General features: G+C 35.2%; 2 protein-coding genes across 2 annotated transcripts; both read left to right on the top strand.

The window, feature by feature from the left end:
• The first annotated feature begins 116 nt into the window (after positions 1–116).
• On the top strand, positions 117–16,470 carry LOC107830988 (AUGMIN subunit 5-like). The gene is made up of 10 exons (XM_075229716.1): positions 117–934; positions 1,672–2,211; positions 2,999–3,140; positions 3,503–3,679; positions 4,087–4,296; positions 6,786–6,971; positions 10,658–10,817; positions 14,595–14,790; positions 14,995–15,130; positions 15,872–16,470. The coding sequence occupies exons 1-10, from the start codon at positions 441–443 to the stop codon at positions 15,998–16,000; spliced, it is 2,370 nt and encodes a 789-aa protein (XP_075085817.1). The 5' UTR covers positions 117–440; the 3' UTR covers positions 16,001–16,470.
• Positions 16,471–17,331: 861 nt separating this feature from the next.
• On the top strand, positions 17,332–19,320 carry LOC107796325 (uncharacterized). Its single transcript, XM_016619076.2, has 3 exons — positions 17,332–17,360; positions 17,691–17,839; positions 18,088–19,320. The coding sequence occupies exons 1-3, from the start codon at positions 17,332–17,334 to the stop codon at positions 19,014–19,016; spliced, it is 1,107 nt and encodes a 368-aa protein (XP_016474562.2). The 3' UTR covers positions 19,017–19,320.
• Positions 19,321–24,604: the final 5,284 nt, after the last annotated feature.

The raw sequence follows: 24,604 nt of genomic DNA on the forward strand, positions 1-24,604 counted from the left end.
ACAAACTATACGTTGTAGAACGGTTGGGCCGGGCGGCAGTGAAGGTGAAGCATTAGCACGCGTAATGATTCGAGCGGGACCTTCTATATTTTGAACTTTCACTATTTTGTCTTTTTGTTCCAATTGCCCTTTCTAAATTTCCAATTCGTAATTCTCTACATTACGAGTGTGGATCCAGTGACCCACTAAGCTACAGATTCCTTACGGCCACACTACTTCTACTCTAACCACTGACGGCAAATCCAATGCACATTCTTCAGATCTGTTCATCTTTTCTCGAAATTTCATTTATCTCAACTTACTTCCCCAAGTTTTAGTTTTTGTTCGCATTTTTTGGGGTATCAATTGATCAAATAACCATGCGTTATTTTGGGAATTTTTCGGTACTGGAGTGAAGTTAGCTGCGATTTTTTGGGAAATTGGAAACCCTAGTTCCGATAATGGCAGGGCCCGTACAACCAGAAGCTATACTGGAATGGCTTCAGAAGGAGATGGGGTACCAACCTTTAGGTTCATACGCAGCTTCAAGCAAAGCAGCAATGCCCACTATCGATTCGCTTCGCAAGATTTGCCGTGGGAACATGTTACCGATTTGGAATTTCCTCTTGAACAGAGTGAAATCCGAGAAAACTGTTGAAAAAATCCGCCGCAATATCCTCGTGCACGGAAAAGATGATGAAAATGTTAATGCTGTTGATTCAGGGAGGAGTAAAGGGAAGAAGAAGGAGAAGGTAGGGGGAGTGGGTAGGGACAATGGTTCGGGTGAGAATAGTAGAGAATTTGCATTGCAGGAGAGAGACTTGGCGGAGAAAGAGGTGGAAAGGCTAGGGCAGATAGTGAGGCGTCAGAGGAAAGAGTTGAAGGCAAGGATGTTGGAGGTCTCGAGGGAGGAGGCTGAGCGTAAGCGCATGCTTGACGAGAGGTCTAACTATAGGTATCCTTCTCTGAAAATTAGCTTATTGTAATGTTATTTTGTCATCTATTAGTAACTACTAGCTTTGTGTTGTTCTTAATTTTGATTCCAGTGATGAGCTTATCTATAGAAGAAAGTCTTACTTCGATGCCTCATCTTAAAGTGTAAATATGCAAAAGCAAATCTAGCTTTTCTAGCAGTTAATTGAATCCATTACATTCTGCTCGGACCATGTATCCATATACCCAAAAAAGAAGAAGTAAGGAAATGTGTGTGTGTGTGTGTGTGTGTTTTTATATAATAATGATGGTAGTATCCATCTAGCTTGTGTCCACCTCGACTATTCTACTGGGTACCTGCTATCTCCCACTAGTATAGATAGTGTGTATATCTGCCCATCAAGGCTTAGGCGAATGAGAAGAAATCACCTTTTTTGCCACCGCCAGGATTTGAACTTGAGACATAATGGTTCCTCTCACTTCATTGACCATCAAGCCAAGGAATATGTATATATAATCGACTATACCCACTCCAAGTTCATTTACTCTAAATTTTTGGATTCACCCTGATAATATGAAATCGAGTTAACCTTGTGACTGTCACTACTGACTCTCTGAAGGTAGGGATGGGACGGGTTGGATTATTTTGTAATTTTTAAACTTGCCCATTTTCTGTCCATAAGCAACAAGAACCTGTTTCCAGACTGGTTAGCACTGGTGGCATTAAGTATAGCTGATATTGATACTTTTTAAGTGCAGACATAAACAAGTAATGCTGGAGGCTTATGATCAACAGTGTGATGAAGCTGCAAAAATATTTTCGGAGTACCATAAACGTCTAAGTTATTATGTTAGCCAAGCAAGGAATGTTAAGCGGTCTAGTGTTGATTCTTCTGCGGAGGTGGTTACTACTTTTCATGCAAATGAGAAAGAATCTGTTTATTCAACTTTTAAAGGAGCCAAAAGTGCAGAGGATGTCATTCTTATTGAAACAACATGGGAAAGAAATATCAGGAAGGCATGTGAGTCTCTTGCTATGCAGATGGCTGAAAAGATTCACAACTCTTTTCCTGCTTATGAAGGAAATGGAATCCATATGAATTCTCTGTTACAAGCTGCCAAGTTAGGTATTGACCTTGATGGTGATTTGCCCGATGAAGTAAGAGATGCAATTGTAAGTTGCCTGAAAAGTCCTCCTCAGTTGCTACAGGCAATCACTGCATATGCTCAAAATCTGAAGACTTCGATTACTCGAGAAATAGAGAAAGTTGATGTTAGAGCTGATGCAGAGATTCTAAGGTAATCTGATCTTCTTAGAAATAGCTTTAAAATCTTCATTTATGAGTGGAATTCCGCCTACCTTGGATTCTGATTGTTCTTTGCTGTGATTATTTGAATGAGCAACTGAAAACTATAATAACTCCTATTTTCCTGTTTTCTTGTTTCTTTTTGCAGTTACCTGATTTGGTAAATTTACTTTTATGGGAAATATATGTCCATTTTCGTGTGTGGAAACTTCTGACTTTAATTAATTTTTGGCCAAAAATTCAATTGGTCAACTGTTGCACTTCCTCATTTTTTAATATATCAAAAGGTAAATTAATCAGAGATAAGTGTCATACCAATTATAGTCGATACAAACTAGTTAGAACTATACTTAGTTGCTGTGACGCTTATATTAAGTTCGGTGTTGGGAGTCCTTTTATTCTGGTTAGGCACTTTTATACCCGTCTGGGGTTAATTGCAAAATTTCGAAAATCTGGTTTAAAGAATCACTGACTTGCCTTACAAGATAAACCATTCAGTATTAGAATGAAATGGACATGAGAGTGGAATGCATACAGAAGATTGATATAGCTGGCCCAATTATTTGAGAGTTGATTGATGGAATGAAAAGGTAAACTAATTCAAATTATCTGTTTAATAAACACATGTAATTTCTGACTAGGCCACCTATTTGAAAGGGATGGAGTTCTTTGGTTCCGCTTGATTTTGTGGTAAGGTGTATCTGCTTGAACCCAGTTTATGATAATTGTGGCATGATGATGTATCTATTCATTGTTGTCAATATTTAACTTCGAATCAGGTACAAGTACGAGAATGATAGAGTAATGGATGCTTCTTCTCCTGATGTAACATCACCTTTACAATATCAGCTTTATGGCAATGGCAAAATTGGAGGTGATACATCTTCAAGAGGGACTCAAAATCAACTTCTTGAGAGACAGGTCCTTTTTTATGTCATCGCGTATAATTATTTGCCACCTTCAAGTTTTTACTTTGCGAAGTTCCTTAGACTTTTTTAATAGATTGCCTTATTTTGTTTCTTGAAATCCTTTTGGAGCTCTTTGTAAACTGTTGCTCCCTTTGACCTGAATTGGGTTTCCAATTTGACTTGATTATTAGTTGAGTGTTTCCTGTCTGTTATACTTCCTTCACAATTGTTAACCTGACATGGATGCTGTGAGTTCATTGTTAGATATGCACTTGTTTTTACGGTTGTAAGAACTAGGACCTTTCATTTTTATATGCAGGAAATCTGTTTATTTTGGTATATTTTCTAAACTGTCTGATTTGTTGTCCTATGCAGAAAGCACATGTTCAGCAATTCATGGCTACCGAAGATGCATTGAATAAAGCCGCAGAAGCAAGAAATATGAGTCAACAGCTTTTAAAGCGTCTGCAAGGAACTGGTGATGCAATCTCTTCACACTCACTAGTAATTGGCGGAACATCAAAGAGTATGAGCAGCCTCAGACAACTTGAGGTTTGACTTCTCTCTTATAAAACTTAAAAATACTGCGTAGGCTGTGGGACCTGTGGTAAAGTGGGATGCGACACCTTTCTTGGCTTCTTTGGAGAACATTCTGAAGTTGTGCATGGGCAACTATTGATTGAATATTGTTATTATTATAAGGGTTATCATACTTCTTCTGATTTTAAGTTTAGAGATGTAAATATTGAATATATTGTCTTTTAAAGGCATTGAATAGTGCTTTATTTTCCTTTGGTTTGTCTACTTATATAGTGCTTTCTCTTGGTAGTTTCAAACATGCTGGTCTTGTGTGTAATCTTATAATCTTCTCTAGCTCAAGCCATGTTACTTTTATGAAACATATTTATTGATTTTGTACACGTGGGATGTCCTAGCAATTTTTTTTCTTCCTTTTGTAGCTGGAGGTCTGGACAAAGGAAAGAGAAGCAGCTGGATTAAGAGCTAGCGTGAACACTCTAATGTCTGAAATACAACGTTTAAATACATTGTGTGCGGAGAGAAAAGAAGCGGAAGATTCTTTGAGAAAGAAATGGAAGAAGATCGAAGAATTTGATGCTCGGAGATCAGAGCTTGAATCAATTTATAGTGCCCTACTGAAGGCAAGCATGGTATGACTGAACTTATGTCCATCTATGCGGTGCGATATGTCATTACACCAGCCTTCTGTTTTTAAATTTTTATTTCCTTTTTTTTTGGGGGGGGGGGGGGTTTGCATGTGATTGCGATCTGAAGATCTATCCATGTATTTTCCCAAAATTATTAAGCTTATGACCTTCTGGAAGTATAAATGATATCTGCATAGGGACTATTTTTTTTTGTCATGAGACACTATTACTTTCCAACTTAGTGCATGTGTACCTTAAGCAATGTGTTGGAACTTGGGACAACTAACTTGAATTGCTTTGACCATTAAACCAGATACTCGTGCAATGGGACTCCTTAAATATGTTTGAGTTTACTATATGATCAAATGTAGCCTTGCACATAGTTAGTTTAAATACTTTTTGTTGGAAACTAAAAGTGAAATTTCCCATGGCCCACAATTATGTTGATCAATTACCAAGATGGTCACTATCTAGTACTCCCTCAATTCTATTCTATATAACAACATTTGACTGGTCAGAGTCTGAGATGTTAATTTGACTTACCTTTTTATTATTATTATTATTATTTTTTTAATTTTTTAATCGGTAAAGCAAAAGAAGAGGTTGCTGGATGAGTTACAAGCAAAAGTATTTGACTTACCTTTATATTGTCAATAGTTGAAGAAAACACTAAAGTATGGTTGAAATGCTGAACGAATAGCATAATGAATTTGAATTCTTAAAAGTTGTATAGGTATGGAATTGTGTAATATTCTGGGACATCCCTAAATCAAAGAGTGTCATAAAGATTGAAGCAAAGGGACCATATGATGAAGTTATTGGCATAATTAATATGGCTTCAGCAGCCCAACCGTGTCTAATGTACTAGTTCTGTCCCATTTTATGTTTGAGAAATGAGTGAAGATAGGATAAGGCATGAGAAAAGTCTTACGTCTTAGACTTTTATAGATTTGTACAAAGGTGCAAAAAAAATGTGGTACCTGTTGGAACAACACTGAAGTTTTAACATATGCATTGTTTGACGACCTAGTTTGAAAGGTTTACTGGATAAATTATTGGACAGCATTTGGTTAAACAAAATTGGGTGGAAGTAGTAGGTTATATGTACATTGATGTGCAACTTGATGCCCATTCCGATATATATGCATCTCAGTGTGTCTTCACTGAAGATTTTCCAATTTGTTAATAAATTAGATGTTCCACTGACATATTTATGCTTTTATGCTGGAGAATCTAGTAAATTTTTTAATAAACACTTAATCTCTATGAAAAATGTACCAATTGAACCCAAATTTGACCACTCTAAATAAACTAGAGTGCTTGAATATCACTTGCCAATGACATGGCAGATCAAACCAATGAAAAACTGACACGTCAACGAAGAAAGAAAGCGGTCAATGTCTGAATTTTTTTTAAAATAAAAAAGAAGAGTAACATTGACTGATGGTGGCCAGCGGTGGAAACATTTTAGCCTGTCTTCTTCCTTCTTTCTCTTTACGTCGAGAAACATATTAAAGACAGTACGATGGTGGAAGGTTGTAAATTTCTGGGGGTTACATGGCAGTGGCCGGCATCGGAGTCGGTGGTGAGGAGCTAACTGGTGGCGGTGAAGCAGCAGGGGTAGTGATTGTTGGAGGAGCGAAACTGGAGGTAGAAGAAGGAGCTTATATTCAAATGGTGTTTGGATCTCTCCAAAAGAATGGTGGTTTAGGATTGTTGAAAGGGCATCTCTTTAATGTTGATAGCTAAAAATTTCACCGTATGTTTGGAATTCATTTTTAACCTACTGCATTTAAATACATTCAATGCGTCATTAGTATTATGTCTAAAAAACTTCCAACCTTCAGCATTAAAGTGTAGTTGGTGGCAGCGACAGTGATAGTATGAACAGAGAAAAGAGGAAAGGAAAAGAATGAATGTGGTGGTAGAAGTGGTGGGAGTGACGGAGAACAAAAGGGCAAGGAGAAGGGGTAGTATGTAGCGGCAAGACAGAAGTATGGCGGAGGGTGGTGGTATATGGTGGTGGAGATTCTTGGAGGGGGGAGAGATAGGAGGGTGGTGGTATATGGTGGTGGAGATTCTTGGAGGGGGGAGAGATAGGAGGAAGGAGAACAAGAAAAATAAATTAAAAAGAAAATATGGCCTCTCACGCTCTTAAAGAATGTGTCTTACACGCACAGTTCCATGTCACTGAATTGTGTGTAATAGTTACACTTGAGCTTGAATTAAGTGTTCAATAGGAACAAGGTGTGGTTCAAGTGTCTATGTGAAAAATTTGGACAAGTTTAAGGGTCTTCTTATGTATTCAGCCTTTCCAATTTGTTAATAAATTAGATGTTCCACGGACATATTTATGCTTTTATGCTGGAGAATCTAGTAAATTTTTTGAGCGATTACAACTACAATGACAACAACTAAGCCTGAATCCTGAGCTAGTTAGGAGAAATTTATTGATTGTTTGATTACATAAAATTTTCCCTGTTGCTATGTAGGATGCTGCAGCATTTTGGAGTCAGCAGCCATCAGCTGCAAGGGAGTATTCATCAAGTTCTATAATTCCTGCTTGCACTGTGCTTGTAGATTTATCAAACAGTGCAAAAGATCTTATTGAGCAAGAAGTTTCAGCATTTTATCAAACTCCTGATAATACACTTTACATGCTTCCATCAACACCCCAGGTTTGTAGATTTCACTAATCCACTTATCTAATAAAGACAGTTTAAAGAAATTTAAAAGAATCATTGACGCTGCTAGGTTTAAGGAGGATTTGTGAAATCAACTATTTAATTGTATGCTAATAGAATTTTGTGCTATTTCAGTTACTAATTATTTGCTTCTAATTGCTTCTTTTTAAATATTTAAAATTTAAAATTTTGGAGACGGTGCAAATTATGAAAGAAGAATTAGCAAAGTGACTAGTCTGCTAGGTTTCAAAATCAGATTTATGATGCTCTTCTTGAGTTTGCTGGAAGGATCTATGTTGTTCTGTAAGCTGATAAGCAAACTTTGCGAACTAAGTGAATAATTGTAGATAATTATTTTGGACAATTGGAGTCCTTTTGAACTAAGTGAATAAATGTAGATAAGCATGCTTTTAGAGGTGTTGACGGGTGTGTCATCCGATGTTGCTCGGACTCGAGTGCGGGTATCCGATACGGCTGCGGATCTAGAGGTTAGATACTTCATAATCTAAATTTTAAGATTCGGGGATACGTGATCCAAATACGGATACTAGTGCAGGGATTTGGCAAAAAATAATTTAAAATTCTAAAAATAAATTTATAAAAATATCCTAAATTATGAGAGATATTTTGTGAAAAACTTACTTGTAGGTTGTGGATTGTGGAGTGCAACCAATAATTTTGTCGTTCATTCACAAAATTTCTCAACATGGAAGAATGCTAACTAGAATGAACCAAATTATAGGGAAATAAAACTCTTGAAGATTTAGCAAACGCGTCAAGCTTTCACTATATTGATTTGCTTATAATGGAGAGCAAATGGGGTACGATATTTTTTAGCAGATAAACTCCAATATAAAGTCTCGAACTCTATTACTCTTGCACTTACCCCAATTCCTCTCGTCGAATGCTCGTCTTCTGCAAGTCCCTCTTCGAAGCTCTCTGCTTCTCCCCCTTAAAAAGAAAAAAAATAAAAGAAGCAAGAGTTGCATGATCCATCTAAAGGCCTTCCCCAATTGCGGCATACCCGCTTCAAATTTACCCTAGCTTTTGTTTTGATGTTGGAACTTGGAAGTCAATATGTATTTTATCTCGAATTTTTCTGTAGCTTTGGTCAAAGTACTCAAAATCGGTTGACCATATCCGGTGTTGAATCCACATCAATGTCGTGTCGACATGGGTATGGCAGGAATTTTAAAGAGTCCGCGCAACATAGGTGTCATTTCATCTAAAGATTAAGATGTTTGGCAGAGCATACTTTATTTATTTAGTTATGTCTTTAACATGTCTCGTCACGTGCATGCTTGATTTTTTTTTTCATGGGCCAATTACATGATTTTATTTTTTTAAAATAAAGGTGGCAATATTTATTTAATTCTTATTTCTAGAATTAAGAATAAGTGTCTGCATAATCTTTTTTTTCTAGTGTAGGAGTAGGTATATTGGAAGTATGGATCAATATATGGATTTCTTAGATCAGATAGTAGGAAGGATGTAGTTGCTTTTGTGTTATAGTACAGTATCTTCTAGTCTTTCTGGAGTCCTGTACTTTATTTGTACCATCTTGGTAACTTTATTAATAATACCTTTACCATTTCAAAAATAAAAAAGTAGCAATGAGACTCGAACTCAGGACCCTTGCCTGGTCTAATGTCTTTTCTGTCCATCAGGGGGTTTTATCTACCATTCTCAAGTTTATGCTAGATGCACTTGCATCTCTGCCCTCTTGAAGGGCCCTCCTAATGTAAGGGTGTTGAAGCGCTTAGCATATTTTTGGTAGTCTTCTTAAATATTGATAAGTGCTTCCATATATTTGGCATTAACTGATTGGGAACCTAAAGGTAGGGCTGATTCGACATATAATATAATGCTGGAAAGCTCCTTTCTTGAAATCTGAATTTGGTTGTTTCCTTGCTTCACACCCCTTTTCCTTCATCTACATCCCTTTTTCCTTCATCTGCATCTCTTTATCCTCTATTCTCTGATTGGTCATATGATGTTATTATCTCTTCTCATTTAAACAATCATGCTATTATCTGTTGTTTTAATGATCCCTCAGCTCCATGTTGCTTCTCCTCCTCTTTCCATCGAGAAGTACTTTGTATTTATTCACTCAACTTTTTTTGTTTTTCTGAAATTCCTCTACTAAGAACTCTCTCTTTAAGTTATTTTAGGTTAGTGTGACAAACTATTCGCTTTTGACTCCGTTTCTTTTCGCATCTAAATACTTTTTTCCTGCATTTGTTGTTGAAATTTTGATAATTTTGAGTGTCTTTCTTATATCCCCTTTATTTCTTCTACTTTCAAAGAGTCCAGTTTCACATGCTTTTAGGTAATTCAATAGTAACAACTCTTCTAAATTTTAGAGGATACCCCAACGGTCATGAGCATAACTAACACTAACAATATATGTAAGTCTTCCTCCTGATTCAAAAAAAAAAAAATTGTAAGTCTACCTCTTCCCCCCTATGTAGGTGCATAGCAATCCATGTTACGTGTTAATGTCGAGGTGTTATCTGTATATACGTTTTAGAATACATTGGAGGAAAACTTCTTCCTTTTCTTTTCCCTTTTACACCGCATTACTGAACACAATATTCGGGAATAACTATTTGACAAATGGAGGAGAAGCTAATGTGGCCTTGAATTTTAAGGACAAGAATCACAGGGAAGACCATTTTATCAAGTTTAATTGTAGTACTATTAGCGTTCACATAGATCCTCCTCCATTGTCAATAACTATTTGAATGAAGTAAAAATCATATCAATCAAGTTTAAAAGCAATTAAATTTTTTTCTATTTCTATCACAAGATGTAGCTTTATGTTTTTTCAGAGGTAATTTTCTTATAGCAAGTTTGATTTATTATTCCTAATCACTAAAAATTCTTTCCTAACATTTTAACGATTAATGTATCAGTTTATCAACTATATTTATTCTCTAGTACTGTGCTTTGAAAGACATAGTCCATAGGTGATTAGGGACACATCGTAGCACCTTAACTCCTGAAGTAAAGCGTAACTTACGCGAGGCGGAGCTCAAAACCTGCTTTTACCTGAACCATAGTGTTTAAGTTAAGTGCAGAGACTTTAATATTTGTATGAAGGGACTTTTCATTTTCTCAGGATTGACCTCGGTATTTATTTATCGTGACATATTTTATGATGAAAACTCTTACCATAAGCAAGTGGTCAAGATATTTATGTATTAGAGGCATCTTGTACAACGTTATGATGTATACATTCATAAAAAATGTGTATATATGTATATAGATATATGGGATATGGGCTCTTCTGATAAGTTTTATATATATTCTGATAAGTTATATATACACACGCGCGCGAATATATATGAGCCTGTATATATAAGCTTCTCAGTTTTGTTGCCGGCTAGAATGTATTCACCTGGTAATAACTAAGTATATCCTCCATCTCCCTGCCAAACACACAAAAGAAACTGAAGGATTATTTATTTATTTTTTCTTCTGTGGAAGGTTAAGATAAGCTAAAAGATGGAAGACAGAGAGATGGTGGTCTTACCTAAAATGATAGTTTAAAATTTGGCAAACGAAATGACTGACTGATAATTATTAGTTGCTATTCTGTTTTACATTATCGTCTTAGTACCTTTTGCAGTTTACACTTGCGTCGTCTCCCTTATGGTGTGTTGTTTCATGCTAAATAGGCTCTATTGGAATCTATGGGTGTTAGTGGATCTACTGGACCAGAAGCTGTTGCTGCTGCTGAAAAGAATGCTGCTATGTTGACGGCTAGGGCTGGTGCCAGAGACCCGTCTGCAATTCCATCTATATGCCGTATTTCTGCTGCTCTACAATATCCTGCAGGTGAGTTTTCTTCTTCATTTCAATGTGTTATTATCGCTTGAATCAGATTTTAGGTAGCCAGTTTTATTTTTCTCCAACTTCTAGAATAGTTTTCACCACTAATTTAGCAATAGCCATTATTAAAATGCATAAGAGGAGTTGTTTAAGAATAAGGTCTTTTGATCTGAGATGTTGTTTATCTGGACCTGGAACTTAGAAACATAGATTATTTTCCACGGAGACCTGCGGCACCATAGCCCCTTTGGTTTGACAAGAATGTGACCCCTGATAGAGTATTTGTGTTAAGAGTACATCTAAAAATTGTGGATAGAGCCACAAGAAAGAGCCAAAGAAGAAGATGTTGACGCAAACTTGATCTGTTATTCATCCAGATTTGCTGGAAAATGGTTGATTGCTCATGTTTTTAGCTGATAGAGTGCCTACTGATTTGCAGTGGCATTCATTACCAATATAAAGTAAAAAAAAAAAGATCTCTCTCTAATAGTAATAATAACAATACTATTGAAAGTCCTACCAAGTGTAAAACCTATTCCCAACTCGTAGGTATTACCTGTATGGTTCTTTCTCTTCCATTGTGTCCTATTTTTAGCTAAGTTTGCATTGATTCCAAGAAATAGTATAATAACAATACTATTGAAAGTCCTCTACCAAGTCTAAAACCTATTCCCAACTAGTAGGTATTACTTGTATGGATCTTTCTCTTCTATTGTGCCCTATCTTTAGCTAAGTCTGCATTGATTTCAGGAATTTATCGGTTTTCCAAGACAACTTCCTTCCATGTAATTTTTAGGTCTATCCCATCCCTTTTAGGCCATCCAACCTAGTGTTTTGGAGAGCGAGAAGCGGAAAAAAGCGACGAGGCCTCGCTTCACCGAAGCAAGAAGCGTGAAGCGAAGCGCGCGCTTTTTTCATGTGAAGCGCAATTTAATACATAAATAAAAAATATTAAATAGGCATAGATAAATGACCAAGAACTCAAATAAAAAAACCAGAACAGTTAAAACAGAGAAAAAAAACCTGAACAGTCAAGCTGGATCTTTTTTTTTTTGGGCTCGATGTCATTGAATAATTAGATAGAATTTACTACAATCACAAAAAAAAAAAAAAGAACAGTTAAAACAGAGGAAAAAACAAGAACAGTCAACAAAACAGAGATTAACAAAAAAACAGAGCAGAAGCAGAATATAGAAAACAGAGCAGAACAGAGAAAAGATGGACTGAAAAAAATAGAAAAGAAAAAGAAGAAGAGAAAAAAGAGAAGAAGAGAAAATAGGAGGAGTCGAGAGGAAGCAGGTAAAGCAGAGAAAAGCAGAAGAGGAAGAGAAGAGAAAAGAAGAAAGAGAACAAGAGAAGAAAAACTTACCTTGAGAGAAGTCGCAACAGTGCAGAGAAGAGGAGAAGTCGCAAGGTTTGCAGCAATCACTTGAAGCAGATGTTTTGGAATAAAGGTCGCGTAAGAGTGTATTTGCAAAAATAATTTAAAAAAAAACCCAGGCAGCTGTCGACCTCGCTTAAGCGAGCTTTTCTCGCTTTTCTCGCTTGCGCCTCACTTCTCGCTTTTTTGCCTGAAGCGTGCGCTTTTTATCAGATGCCTCGCTTTAGGGCAGAAAAGCGCAAGTCTTGCGCCTCGCCTCGCTTCTACGCTTTAAGCGAGAAGCGCACGCTTTTAATAACACTGATCCCACCCATCTTTCTAATCCCTGCACCCGTATCTGTGCCCCCGAATCTTAAAATTTAGATTATGACGGATCCAACCTCTAGACCCGCATCCGTATCAGACACCTGCATCCTAGTCCGAGCAACTTAGTCTGTCACTATAGTTTCACACCTATGTATTGATGTATCTGTAGGTCGATGCGGGACATGACCCAACCATCTCAAGAGACCTCTCGTTTTATCCTCAATGTGTGCTACTTGCAGCTCATTTTATCCTCAGTGTGTACTTCTCTCATTATTCATACCGTGATATGGATAATGATGAAAATTGGCATAAAAGGTATTGAAGTATGTGATCATCTCATCTAAATTACTTAATTATATTAAATCTCAACATGCCCCCTCACGTGTAGGCCTGATCTTTTTATGGGCCAAACACGTAGAAATTCTTTTTTTATAATGGGTGACAGTGGGCTCGAACCTAGGATCTCTTGCCTGCGTTGATACCATGTTGAAGTGTGTAGTTAGAGTGGGCACACCCATAATTGCTGAAATATATTAAGTCTCAACTGTGGATACGAAGAAACCATTTGTAGAGGAGAGAATAAGGGTGTACAAGGGAGAGGAGCTGTTGTCTGTTTTGGTTGTTAGGGAGTTGAGATTTCTCTTTATTCTTGTGAAGATTAGGCTGAAGAATGAAGATGACCAGAGTGAGTACTAAAAGATAATATCTCTCATTTATAGGTTGTTCAATGTTTGAGTTAAGGAACTATAAAATCTTCTATAAAAGTAGTTCTTTTAGCTCCAGTGGTGCCAAAATCCAGAAAAATAGCTTATTCTTCAATAATCAGATGCAATGATTATGTGTTTATTTTGCATGCTATCTAGATATTCTAAACTCATACCGTGAATGAATACAAGTTTTAGACCCCTGAATTTCCCCACAAATTAAGAAAATATTAAATAATAACATAGTGGGAAAAAAGAGAAGAATGGCTGGAAGCCTAGACAATCATTATCTATCAATCATCTCTCAGGAAGCAGAGCAAAATGAATCGTCTTTGGAATTCTCATTGTTGAAGGCGTAGAAAATCAATGAAGAAGCTTACTGATTTAATTGAAGGGAACTAAGACAATTAGCTTAGCTAGCATTCCAAAAGAATCTAGTCGTTTATTCAGTTCATGACTATCTATGGGATGCCAAAAAAAACCTATCTCTGGAAAGCAAAATTTGCATTTGGGATCGGGTGGAGCCCTTAAATCAGTTGGAAAATAGCATAGCTATTATTGACTTGACGGTGACTCTTGTTCCCATGAATACAACCTCTTTTCTTGTTCCCAGTTCTTGGACCTTTAGACTAATATTCTTTTGGAAGTTATTTTGTTGATTGTGTTTAAATCTAACTGTTTATCATACCGTTGAGTGTTTTAGATGGAAAAGTTATTTCAGTGTCGTTAGTCGAAGTGTTGAGTCTGTCGACTTGTCTGGTTTGGTTAGAACAGCTATGGGCCTATAGTTTCTGGTGCAGCTAGCAGGTCTCAAGGGACTATAAGATGGATATAGTTTTCAATTCTAGGTGGCTAATTGGACCAAAAATTTAACCACCAGGGCCATCTGAGTGTTAGAAACAGTAAGGGAAATTCTACCTTGATTGGATACCCGGACATCTGAGCTTCTATCAATGCCCAACATGAAAATATAACCAGCAAGGAGAAACATCAGCAGCCAAGGATGTGATAATTTGCAAAACCTTCAACAATTAAGGCAATATAAATCACCTCAAACCCATATAGGTATACGGCGTGCTTGTGATTACTCTGTCCCATAACAAAATCACAAGAGATGACCTAAACCATGAGTAATCAATCTGAATAAAACCTATATGAATGAGTCTCTTCAGCTCATTGTTAGCTTGTTATGTTGTTTTTGTAATATGTACTAGATCTGTTAGACACAGTTGCTTTTATTGAACTTTAGATACTCCATACCATGACTTTCTTGGATTTTATATTCAGGCATTGTCTTTTGAACTTGGCTTTGCATTCCTTGTTGTCATACCTTTTACACGTAGTGATTATTGTATGTACATCTTATTTTGTTTTTTTAACTTGAGTATTTAGGTTTGGATGGCTCAGATGCTGGCTTAGCAGCAGTTATAGAATCTTTGGGATTTTGTATGAAGCTTCGTTGTTCTGAAGCTTCTATATTGGAAGACTTGGAAAAGGCAATCAACTTGGTTCACACACGACGAGATCTTGTTGAAAGTGGTCATGCCTTATTAGATCATGCTTACAAGGCACAAAATGAGTATGAAAGGTGCGGCAAAGGTTTTTCCTTTTTTTTTTCTTGGTTGAATACTTGCTTATTTGCAATGCACAAGTTTTTCTAATGCTTATTCAAACCAGAAACCAGGTGCCTTTACAAAAGATTGAACTCTAGTGCCTGGAATATTGTATTTCATTGTTGGACATTTGGCTTGACCAATATAGGTTGATTGGTTTTATTTCCTGTGCTTTGTAGGACGACAAACTACTGCTTAAATCTGGCTGCTGACCAAGAGAACACAGCGACTGAGAATTGGCTACATGAACTGGATGTAGCTATTGATAATGCTAAACACTGCCTTAACGAGGAATGCAAGTATGTTCGGGGCCTGGTGAGTAATTTTTGTCGCTATGTATTTGTTTACCAGTTTGTTGAAGTAACATCTTATAGGTATCTTAGAACTTAGTTGGATAAAATGATGGAATTACACATTTCTTTCAGTCTTATATGTTCAATCTATTTAATACTTTGAGATGGACTGTGTCAATAACCAAACTTGTATTACATGCTGTCAATTATCTATCCGAATACAGATATGGTCTGTGGGGGTGTCCAAAAAGAATGTAGGACACGCCACAAAAGACTTACTTTTTTTTTAATGAAAAAAAGACTATTTTACTTAATTAAGTGTATTTTGTAAATCATATTCTTTGATATTTATCATTTCATGTCAGCCAAATGAAATCTTTACATGTATACTAGATTGACCTCCGTGGATGAATTTCAAGATCTTTCTGCATGATTGCATGAACAGAAAGTACTTCATGTGAAGTGCCAAGTACCCATATGTGGGAAACAATTGAGTTACCTTAATTGATCCAAAGATTGTGTTTTGAATTTGTTTGGTGTTGTCAGAAGGCCAATTCATCATGCTACAGTTTTGTTAATCCAAAAAGAGGGAAAGCAAAAATAAGGGTCTAACTTCAGAGAAAAAAAGAAATTCAAGCTCTTTAACTAAGATATCTTGATGATGCTGTTATGTCTTTTTTTATTTCCTTTCTCACATACTCATCTTTGTTCAGTTCTGGGAAGTTTCCTTTTAATGAAATGTGATATTGTGGCATCTTTACAGGTAGATGAATGGTGGGAACAACCAGCATCAACTGTAGTTGAGTGGGTTACTGTTGATGGACAAAATGTTGCTGCATGGTGTAATGATGTGAAGCAACTTAAGGCATTTCACGATCAGAAACTACGTTGAATTCGATTCTTTGGCAGCTGTTACACAATGTCTGTAAATTTTCCTTTTCTCGCTTGCTAGTTCTCTGCAACTTCTTGTGGGTTTTGGTATTCGTCGATGCTGGGTTTCTAGCAGCAGCAGCAACAAAACCTAGGCGGCAATTGTTGAAGAACAATTGAGACTTCAACCTAGACCTAGGGACTGTAAGAAATTTTCAGCCAACACTGGTCGGGGGGGGGGGGGAGAGAGATTATTCTTCAACGCTGAAATGTAGGTCGAGTACGATATCTTCTTGTTGCATTTCTTATTTTGTACAGAAATTCTTGTGTTATTTTGAAAAAGAAAAGAAAGAATAGCTTACGTATGGAAATCTCAAGGACCAGTTAGTTATAAGGTGGTCAGCATGTCACAGTATTTGAGCCTCGTTATATTGTCCTGTAACGCCTTCTGATTGATGAGACAAATCGATCAAGCTTCTATGTTTGGTTTTAGTTTTCTTCCTTGTATGGCTTAGTAGTGGTACATTTCTTAAAGAATTTGGTAACTGAGCCAAAGAAGTTAACAAATTATAAGATAGAAGCTACAGATTTTGAAGTTTGAAGTGTATCTAATTAGTCGAATGATGAATTAAGGGCAGACATACTAATTGCAATTATAACTTTGTCCAACATGGAATATATTTTCGAAGGGTTAAAAGTCTATCTACATTTAGCTTTCGAGTTTCGCATTTTTATAATTGTATAGGAAGATAGATATAGATATGGATGAGTAGTTAATTATGCCTTATTTTGTGACATTTACCACAATAACTGTTTTTGGTTCTAAGAAGCTTAAAGGATTTCACATGAATGCAGAACTAGACTCGCTGGAATTCTTTTTTTATTTTCAGTTTTGATAGGGGAAATTTCCTAACTGTAAAAATAAAATTAAGCAACAATCTCGTGGCCTCTACCAGCTTAAAAGGTGGATAACCAAGACCCATACTATTTTGTAGGTCCATTTAGCATTTCTTGAGTTGAAGAGGTATTCATCTGAACCTAATATTTTTTTACGCGGAACATAAATTTGTGTAAATATTTAATAAAATTATAACAAATATTAGATATGAATGTATAACTTTAAAAATATATTGGGTTCAATATTAAATCTTAAAAGTTAGAATTTAAATCATGAATCCGCCTCTACCTCTATGTGCAAATAAATTGGAACAACCGTATCATAATTTCATAATATCACGAATTTGTAAGTCCTACAGAGGTCTCGTGAACCAACAAGGACCCAACTGTCTCCTCTTGGTAATTCTTATTCTTTACCAACTGAAACAAAGAAGAAGCAAACTCATTAAATTAAAAATGACAAGAAAAAAGATAAAGCGAAGCAAGTTGGCATAATTCCAATGTGTATTCTTGTCTTTGTTTGGTGATAGCAAGGTGAAACTACTTTTGCAATTTTGCAGTTCACAGGCCTTGCATGAGCATATAAAGAGGAATTGGGCAACATCCATTACCAATTTATGTTTTAACTGTCCATATTCTACTGTATAAATCTCCCATACCAATAACATCCCTAGTATAAATAAAATCTTATTAGCTAGGAAGCCAAGCAATGACTCATGAGAGTTGAAGTCTTCATTTTTTTTGTTTGAAGTCTTCAACTTTGTACAATCTAAAAGATGATGAACAAGAGAATATCTTGGTTTTGGATTATAAAGGTTTTGGATTATACTCCACTTACTTAACCTTTCAGTTTCACAGGCTAGGCCTATTTCCAGACATCACCTAACTGCTGTTGTTATAGGGACTGTGCTCTGTGATGCTTGCTACCTACAAGATTTTTCAAAGGCTAGTCACTTCATTTCAGGTTCATCATCCTTGTCACCTTTTTTATGATAGTATATTATCGGATTTAACTTATATACACCAACACTGTAAAGAATACCTATCGTAGTAGGTAATTTGCTAGGTTACTGATCCTACTTTTTGTAGACGGTTACATGTATCTAGTTATTTTTTTACGTGATCTAATAGAGTAAATTATTTTACACTGTTAGTATATATTTTCTTTCTTGGGAGACTTCTAAACTTTTAATGCATTGTTTATGCTTTTAGGAGCTATTGTTGCAGTAGAATGTGCAAATTCAGGTAAAAGGTCAAGTTTTTACCAGGAAGTGAAGACCAATAAGCATGGAAAATTCAGTGTACACCTTCCTTTCTTGGTGGACAAATATGTCAAGCAAATTAAAGGATGTTCGGTTAAGCTGATCAACAGCAGCAAGCCACATTGTGCTGTGGCATCACCAGCAACTTCATCTTCTTTCCAACTCCACTCGAGGAAAAAACGGATACATATTTTCTCTGCTGGATTCTTCACTTTCAAACCTGTCAACCAACCAAAGCTCTGCAACCAAAAGCCAAGTAGCCATGGTATCTACAATAAAGAAGTATATGTGCAGAAGTCTTTAACTTCAACTCCTAACGATCCCACATTTTCTCAACCAATTCAAGGTAAACCATCAAGTTTTACTACCATAAAACAAGGATTGCTTCCACCTCTTCCAAGATTGCCTCCTTTGCCGGAGCTCCCTCCTCTACCACCTCTTCCATTATTTCCACCAATTTTTCGTTCACCTCCAACGTCTCCGCCTTCAACATTTCCTCCATTTATCCCACCACCTATACCAGGTTTAACTCCTCTTTCACCTCCAATGTCTCCACCTTCAATATTTCCTCCATTTATCCCACCACCTATACCAGGTTTAACTCCTCTTTCACCTCCAATGTCTCCACCTTCAATATTTCCTCCATTTATCCCACCACCTATACCAGGTTTAACTCCTCTTTCACCTCCAATGTCTCCACCTTCAATATTTCCTCCAATTATCCCAACACCTATACCAGGTTTAACTCCATTACCGCCACCACCTCCGCCACCAACCTTCCCATTCCATCTACCTCCGTTCCCATTCCGTCCAATATCTGGCTTCCCTGGAGTTCCTCCTGCTACCACTTCATCTCCAGAGAAAAATAACTCTCCTTAGTCCAAAACACAAATATAAAAACACCTGCAAATAACTAGTAGTTTACATCAAACACTATGTATAACTCTCAATCATTCCCTTGGGTTCAAGGCTGAATAAAGAAAGAAAGAAGATATATTGAAGACTTGGTGATAAAAGCAATAAAAAACATTAAGCTAGCATTCTAAAAGACCCTTTTCTTGTTACTTCCTCTTCATGTTTGTAGGTTTGTTGTTTACAAAGCATATAAGATGGGACATGGGGGGTCAAAATGATTGTCTAATATCTAATAGTTCTTCAATAAAATCTAACTATTAACAGGTGACTGCAGTAACTAACCACTCTGCTAATCTACTCAATTTAAGAATTAAAGATATCTGTATTCTGTAAGAATGTGAAGAATTATGCCTACTCTCTTCCCCCAAAGCCCAACAGCTCCTCTGTTTCTAATTCCTTGGCCAATGCCCAGAGAGTTAGGGCAGCCCGGTGCACAAAGCATCTCGCATTCACGCATGTTTCGGGAAGGGCTGCATCTAAAGGAGGTGTGATGTAGCCATCCTACCCTAATGTAAGCATCAGTGGCTGATTCCACGGCTCGAACCCGTGACTTGGTCACACGGAGACAACTTGACCGTTGCTCCAAGGTTCCCTTCCGGTAAATACCTCAGTTGAGGTGTCTAAATGAAAAATGGTTACAATTTTAAGGGGCCGTGCATGTATTCAGCCTAATTCCTTTGTTGCACTTGGACCGGACAAGATGGAGTAATTAGCTGCTTCTCTGTAATATAAAGTACTATATATGGTTACTCACTAAAATAGTCATTGGAAAATAGAACTAACTAGACTTCTAAAAAATGGCCTAAGTTTTCTACTTAGGTTTAGCACTACATACTAAACAAAGTCTAATTTTCTTTTAAAGGTGGTGTTTGGGTCAGCTTACGCGCATGTTGATTATTTCACTAGGTATCAACACATGTACCGGATAATTCTGTTTACCACCGCTTAGTAGATGAAAAGAAATCACTTAGTATTTTCTGTCTCCGCTGGAATTTGAATCTGAAGTTTTCGTCCTACTTCATTGACGACTAGGCCACACGCTTGGGAAACAGCACAATCCAGTATTAATCATAGGTATAAACATATGACTTTTCAATGACACTGATGAGTTAATATTTCCAGCCATTTATGTCCAAGATACCTCACACTCTAAACTTTTTCGCTCCTTCATTTTTCAATTCACAATTACATAGAACAAAGCAGGAGTATTGCAGAAACTGCATTTAAAAGCTGAAGAGTAAAAAGAAAGCCTCATAGCTTTTCATATAACAAAGCAGGAGTATATTCACTAGCTTATATTCACTAGCTTCTGCTCAAATTCGAGTACCTAATAATACCCACTAAAACCAGCATAATTAATCACATAAATAAACTCCAAAGTCCACAAAAATCGATACCCCCCCAACTCCACAGCCAGCAAAAAAATAAAGGTTCTTTAAACCAATAGATGACATAAAATATTTTTTGTAAAGCATATTCCATAAGTAATTATTCGACAACTCAAATTTTATTAAAAAATAATAGTAATAATTTGCTGCAGGTTGAGAACTAGTGTAAAAATAGTCTATGTTGAGACTATCAACCTCGACTAATTTCTAAAGGTGGCTATAAAAATAGAGTTTGCATTAGAGATAATAAGCATCGATGGAATAAATGATAAATAACATGTCATAAGAGGTTAAATATAGTGTAAAAATTTATTATAAGTAACACCAACTAACTTTTAAACGTGAATATAAAAATAATTTTAATTGTAATATATACTTTTTATAGTTGTCCCTGGCAGTAACATGGTAACGGCGCATGACATGAGGTTGTCGGGCACCTCCCTCTGTTTTCGAAAACCCAAAATTTTGATTTCAAGCTTAAGCAAGCATCAATAATCAATAGTTGTCCATGACGTTTCAGTTTAGTCCTTCGACCCAATTCAACAAACTAATATTTAATAGTGATTTCTAAATTGAGTTAAGGTGCTCGATTCTCTGAATTTCAACTTAAAAGAATTAGAATATTACAATATTGCTGAAGTCACAAAAAGTTTGAACTATCTTTGTGTTTAAGCAAAATAGATGTGTTACAAAATGACATTTGGGCTATTTTCGATAGAGATTTTATTTTGGGCTAGTTTTGGTTGAAATTGTTTATGGACTAACAATTTGGATAATTTTCCCTAGTTAATTAATAGGAGAACTCTTATATTCCCTTAATCATTCTTTGATACTCCAGATTGGAGTTAATTTTATTCATGGTCATTGAACTTTTGTGTTTGTTACCCAAAAGTCATTTTTCTTTTTTTTGTTACGTAAAAATCATTTAACTGTGTTTATTTCTCAAAGTCACTATTCTTTTTTTTTTTTGTTACACAAAAATCATTTTACTTTGCTCTAGTTATCACAAAAGTCACATTTGCCAGATTTTATAATATTTTTACTTGAAAAGTCTATTATGCCTTTGATATTATATAAATCTTCATATTTATATAATACCTTCTATATTATATACTATATAATATATTTTTACCTAGGTATTTTATTTATAACTAAAATAACTTAATATTATTTTTATAATATATTCGTACATTTAATTTTTCCTTAACTAATTTTATTTTTAATTTTTACCTGTATTTTATAAAATCTTGTCAAAGTGATTATCTTGTCAAAGTGATTATCGTGTCAAAGTAAAATCTTTCTTTATTTTGTTACACAAAAATTATTTTACTATGGTATAGTTATCACGATAATCACTTTGACAAGATTTTATAAAACTTTCACCTGAAAAGTCTATTATGCCCTTTACATTATAAATCCTCCAATTTATGTAATACATTCTAGATTATATATTTTATAATATATTTTTACCAAGAAATTTTACTTACAATTTATATTATTTTATTTATTATTTTTATAATATATTAGTACGTTTAATTTTCCCATGATACTGAATTTGTTTAATCATATTCAAGCATGAACATATTTTCAAAAATGAAAACAACAAAAAAATATTTATTTGAAATAACAAAAACAGATTTGTTTAACAAATTATAGTTTTTTATAGTCAGTAAAACTTTTAATTTTTTAAAAAGATATTTGAGTTTAATATTAAATTTTAAGCTTTATCTGTTGATATTATTTATTTGAAACTGTTAATCTGATGTGTGAGTTTACTAAATGTTGGTATTTTATTTATTGGATTAATGAATATAGCTTGATTGATAAATCTGTGAGCTTTAATTTTGTATTTCTTATTAAAAATATTTCATTAGGAGTGGTTAAGAACGTTAATGTGAGATTTGTTCACAGTAAAGTTACCGACAAATTTAATAACGCTACCAATATATCTTGAAAATTAACGTTAAGGAAAAATTAAATATACGAATATATTATAAAAATAATAAATAAAATAATATTAAGTTATTTTAGTTATAAATAAAATACCTAGGTAAAAATATATTATATAGTATATAATAAAGAAAAGTGACTTTTAAGTAATGAACACAAAGTTAAATGATTTTTACGTAACAAAAAAAATAACTTTTGGATAACAAACATAAAAGTTCAATGACCATCGACCTCGATCGCTAAGATTGAATATTAATAGGGATTAGGGAAACATTTTTTCAGCGCAGTACGAAATGTCATTGTTTGTGACTAGTTTAGTCATTGCCACCAGCCTTAGTGTTTCATTATTTGCCTCTTCTATTAGCAACACAATGAACATAGATATTCTTGAGTTTATTATGATACCCCAACAACAACAACAACTCAGTATAATCTCATTAGTGGGATCTGGAGAGGGTAGTGTGTACGCACATCTTACCCATATCCTGGGGTAGAGAGGTGGTTTCCGATAGACCATCGGTTCCCTCCCTCCAAAAACTCCCCACCTTAATCTTGGAGTGACTCAAACTCACAACCTCTTGGTTGGAAGAGGGTGCTACTACTAGAGCAACCCACTCTTGTAGAAGTCTCGATTCGAGCATGGGATATAAAATATTTCTTGGCAGAGAACTTTTACCCCTTATTAAGCCTATCTAGGGCAAAAAGCATTTTACCTAAATATACCATATTAGAAACTTATTTACTCTCACTAAAGAGGTTTTAACTTAATTACAATTTGGTATACAATTTACCAATTATATACAAAATAATGTAGTCTCTAATCTTCCTTATTTTCTCTCTACCTCTTTCTCTTTCTCATGCTTGAAATTCTATCTTCGTTCTAGTATTTGCCGCTCTAATTCTCTACATGATCATTGGTGCAATACTACTTCACTTGTTATATCCGTATATTATTTCATATGCTGATTAACCCTCATTATGTTTTCTCTTTCTTTTTGTTTTCTTGTTTTTGTTTTTGTTTTTTATGTTAAACAATAAATACCAATGATCACTTCTGAAAGAGGGAAGATTCTTAATTTCTTTTAGTTTTTTGGAATTAATAAACTAAGAGTGTTAATTAGAAGCGAGCAAATTGAATTGAAAATCTGTTAATCCATTAAAAACTCTATTGATAGCCATTAAAAATTTTCGAAGTTTTAAATTCAAAAATCGAGTTTTACGAAATTATTATTTGTTTGGATTGGGTGTTGTTGCAAATGATTGAGAATATTTTTTGGAGTTTTTATCTCAATTCGAGTTGATTTTAGTTAGAATTTCAGATTAAAACTCGAAGACGACATAAATAAGTTGTATATATTCAGGTGTACAAATGACATGCAAAATATATAAGACTAACATAATTGCATAAAAGTTGTATATAAATTATAGCTTTTTAACTTAATTCTACATAAAAAAAATTGTATACAAATTGTATATAAGTCCCATGTAAATTGTAGTTTTTGTCCGGATTCTATATGACAAAAAATTGTATTCAAATTGTATATAAATTGTAGCTTTTAACCAGATTTGTATATATTATGTAAAAACAATTTAGTTACAACAATGACCTAGTGAAATTACACTAGTGGGGTCTGGGAGGATAGTGTGTACGCAGATCTTACCCCTACCCCGAGGGGTAGAGAGGTTGTTTCCGAAAGACCCTCGGCTCAAGAAGACGAAAAGAGGCAATATATCAGTACCATCAATAGAAACCATAAAACAAAGAACAGCATCACCAAAACCAGAAAATAGATGAAAAGCAAAACAATAACCAGTAAATAAAACCCGACACTAAGAGGAACGAAAGAGTAGAGTGAACTCAATATTAACTACTAACAGTCTAAGACCAAATCCTAACAGACTAGCCTCACTCTAGCCTCACCCTAGTGCACCGTAGAGATATGCACAACTATCTCCTAACCTACAACCTTAATGCTTGACCTCCGCAACTTCCTGTCTAGAACCATGTCCTCGGTAAAAAAGTTTAGTTACTTCTAATAAATAAGAAAACCTAGCTAAACCGGGTGAAAAGTTTAAAATTTCGTATATACAAAAAAAAAAAAAAAAAAAAAAAATCCCCTAAGGCAGACCTGAATTAGAAGGGCCAGTGAAGCTTCAGATATAGGATGGTTATTAAGAATAAAAATAAGAAACATAAGCACGCACCAAATATTT

The sequence above is a fragment of the Nicotiana tabacum genome, chromosome 14 (assembly GCF_000715075.1).
Source record: "Nicotiana tabacum cultivar K326 chromosome 14, ASM71507v2, whole genome shotgun sequence".
Lineage (NCBI taxonomy): Eukaryota > Viridiplantae > Streptophyta > Magnoliopsida > Solanales > Solanaceae > Nicotiana > Nicotiana tabacum.

Bases quoted from the DNA above. Each gene is read 5' to 3' on its own strand.
- LOC107796325 (XM_016619076.2), top strand. From the start codon at position 17,332: ATGACAAGAAAAAAGATAAAGCGAAGCAA. The intron at 17,361-17,690 runs GTTGGCATAATT...TGGATTATAAAG, and splicing joins AAAAAGATAAAGCGAAGCAA to GTTTTGGATTATACTCCACT. The intron at 17,840-18,087 runs GTTCATCATCCT...TTATGCTTTTAG, and splicing joins GGCTAGTCACTTCATTTCAG to GAGCTATTGTTGCAGTAGAA.
- LOC107830988 (XM_075229716.1), top strand. From the start codon at position 441: ATGGCAGGGCCCGTACAACCAGAAGCTATACTGGAATGGCTTCAGAAG. The intron at 2,212-2,998 runs GTAATCTGATCT...ACTTCGAATCAG, and splicing joins GCTGATGCAGAGATTCTAAG to GTACAAGTACGAGAATGATA. The intron at 15,131-15,871 runs GTGAGTAATTTT...GCATCTTTACAG, and splicing joins GCAAGTATGTTCGGGGCCTG to GTAGATGAATGGTGGGAACA.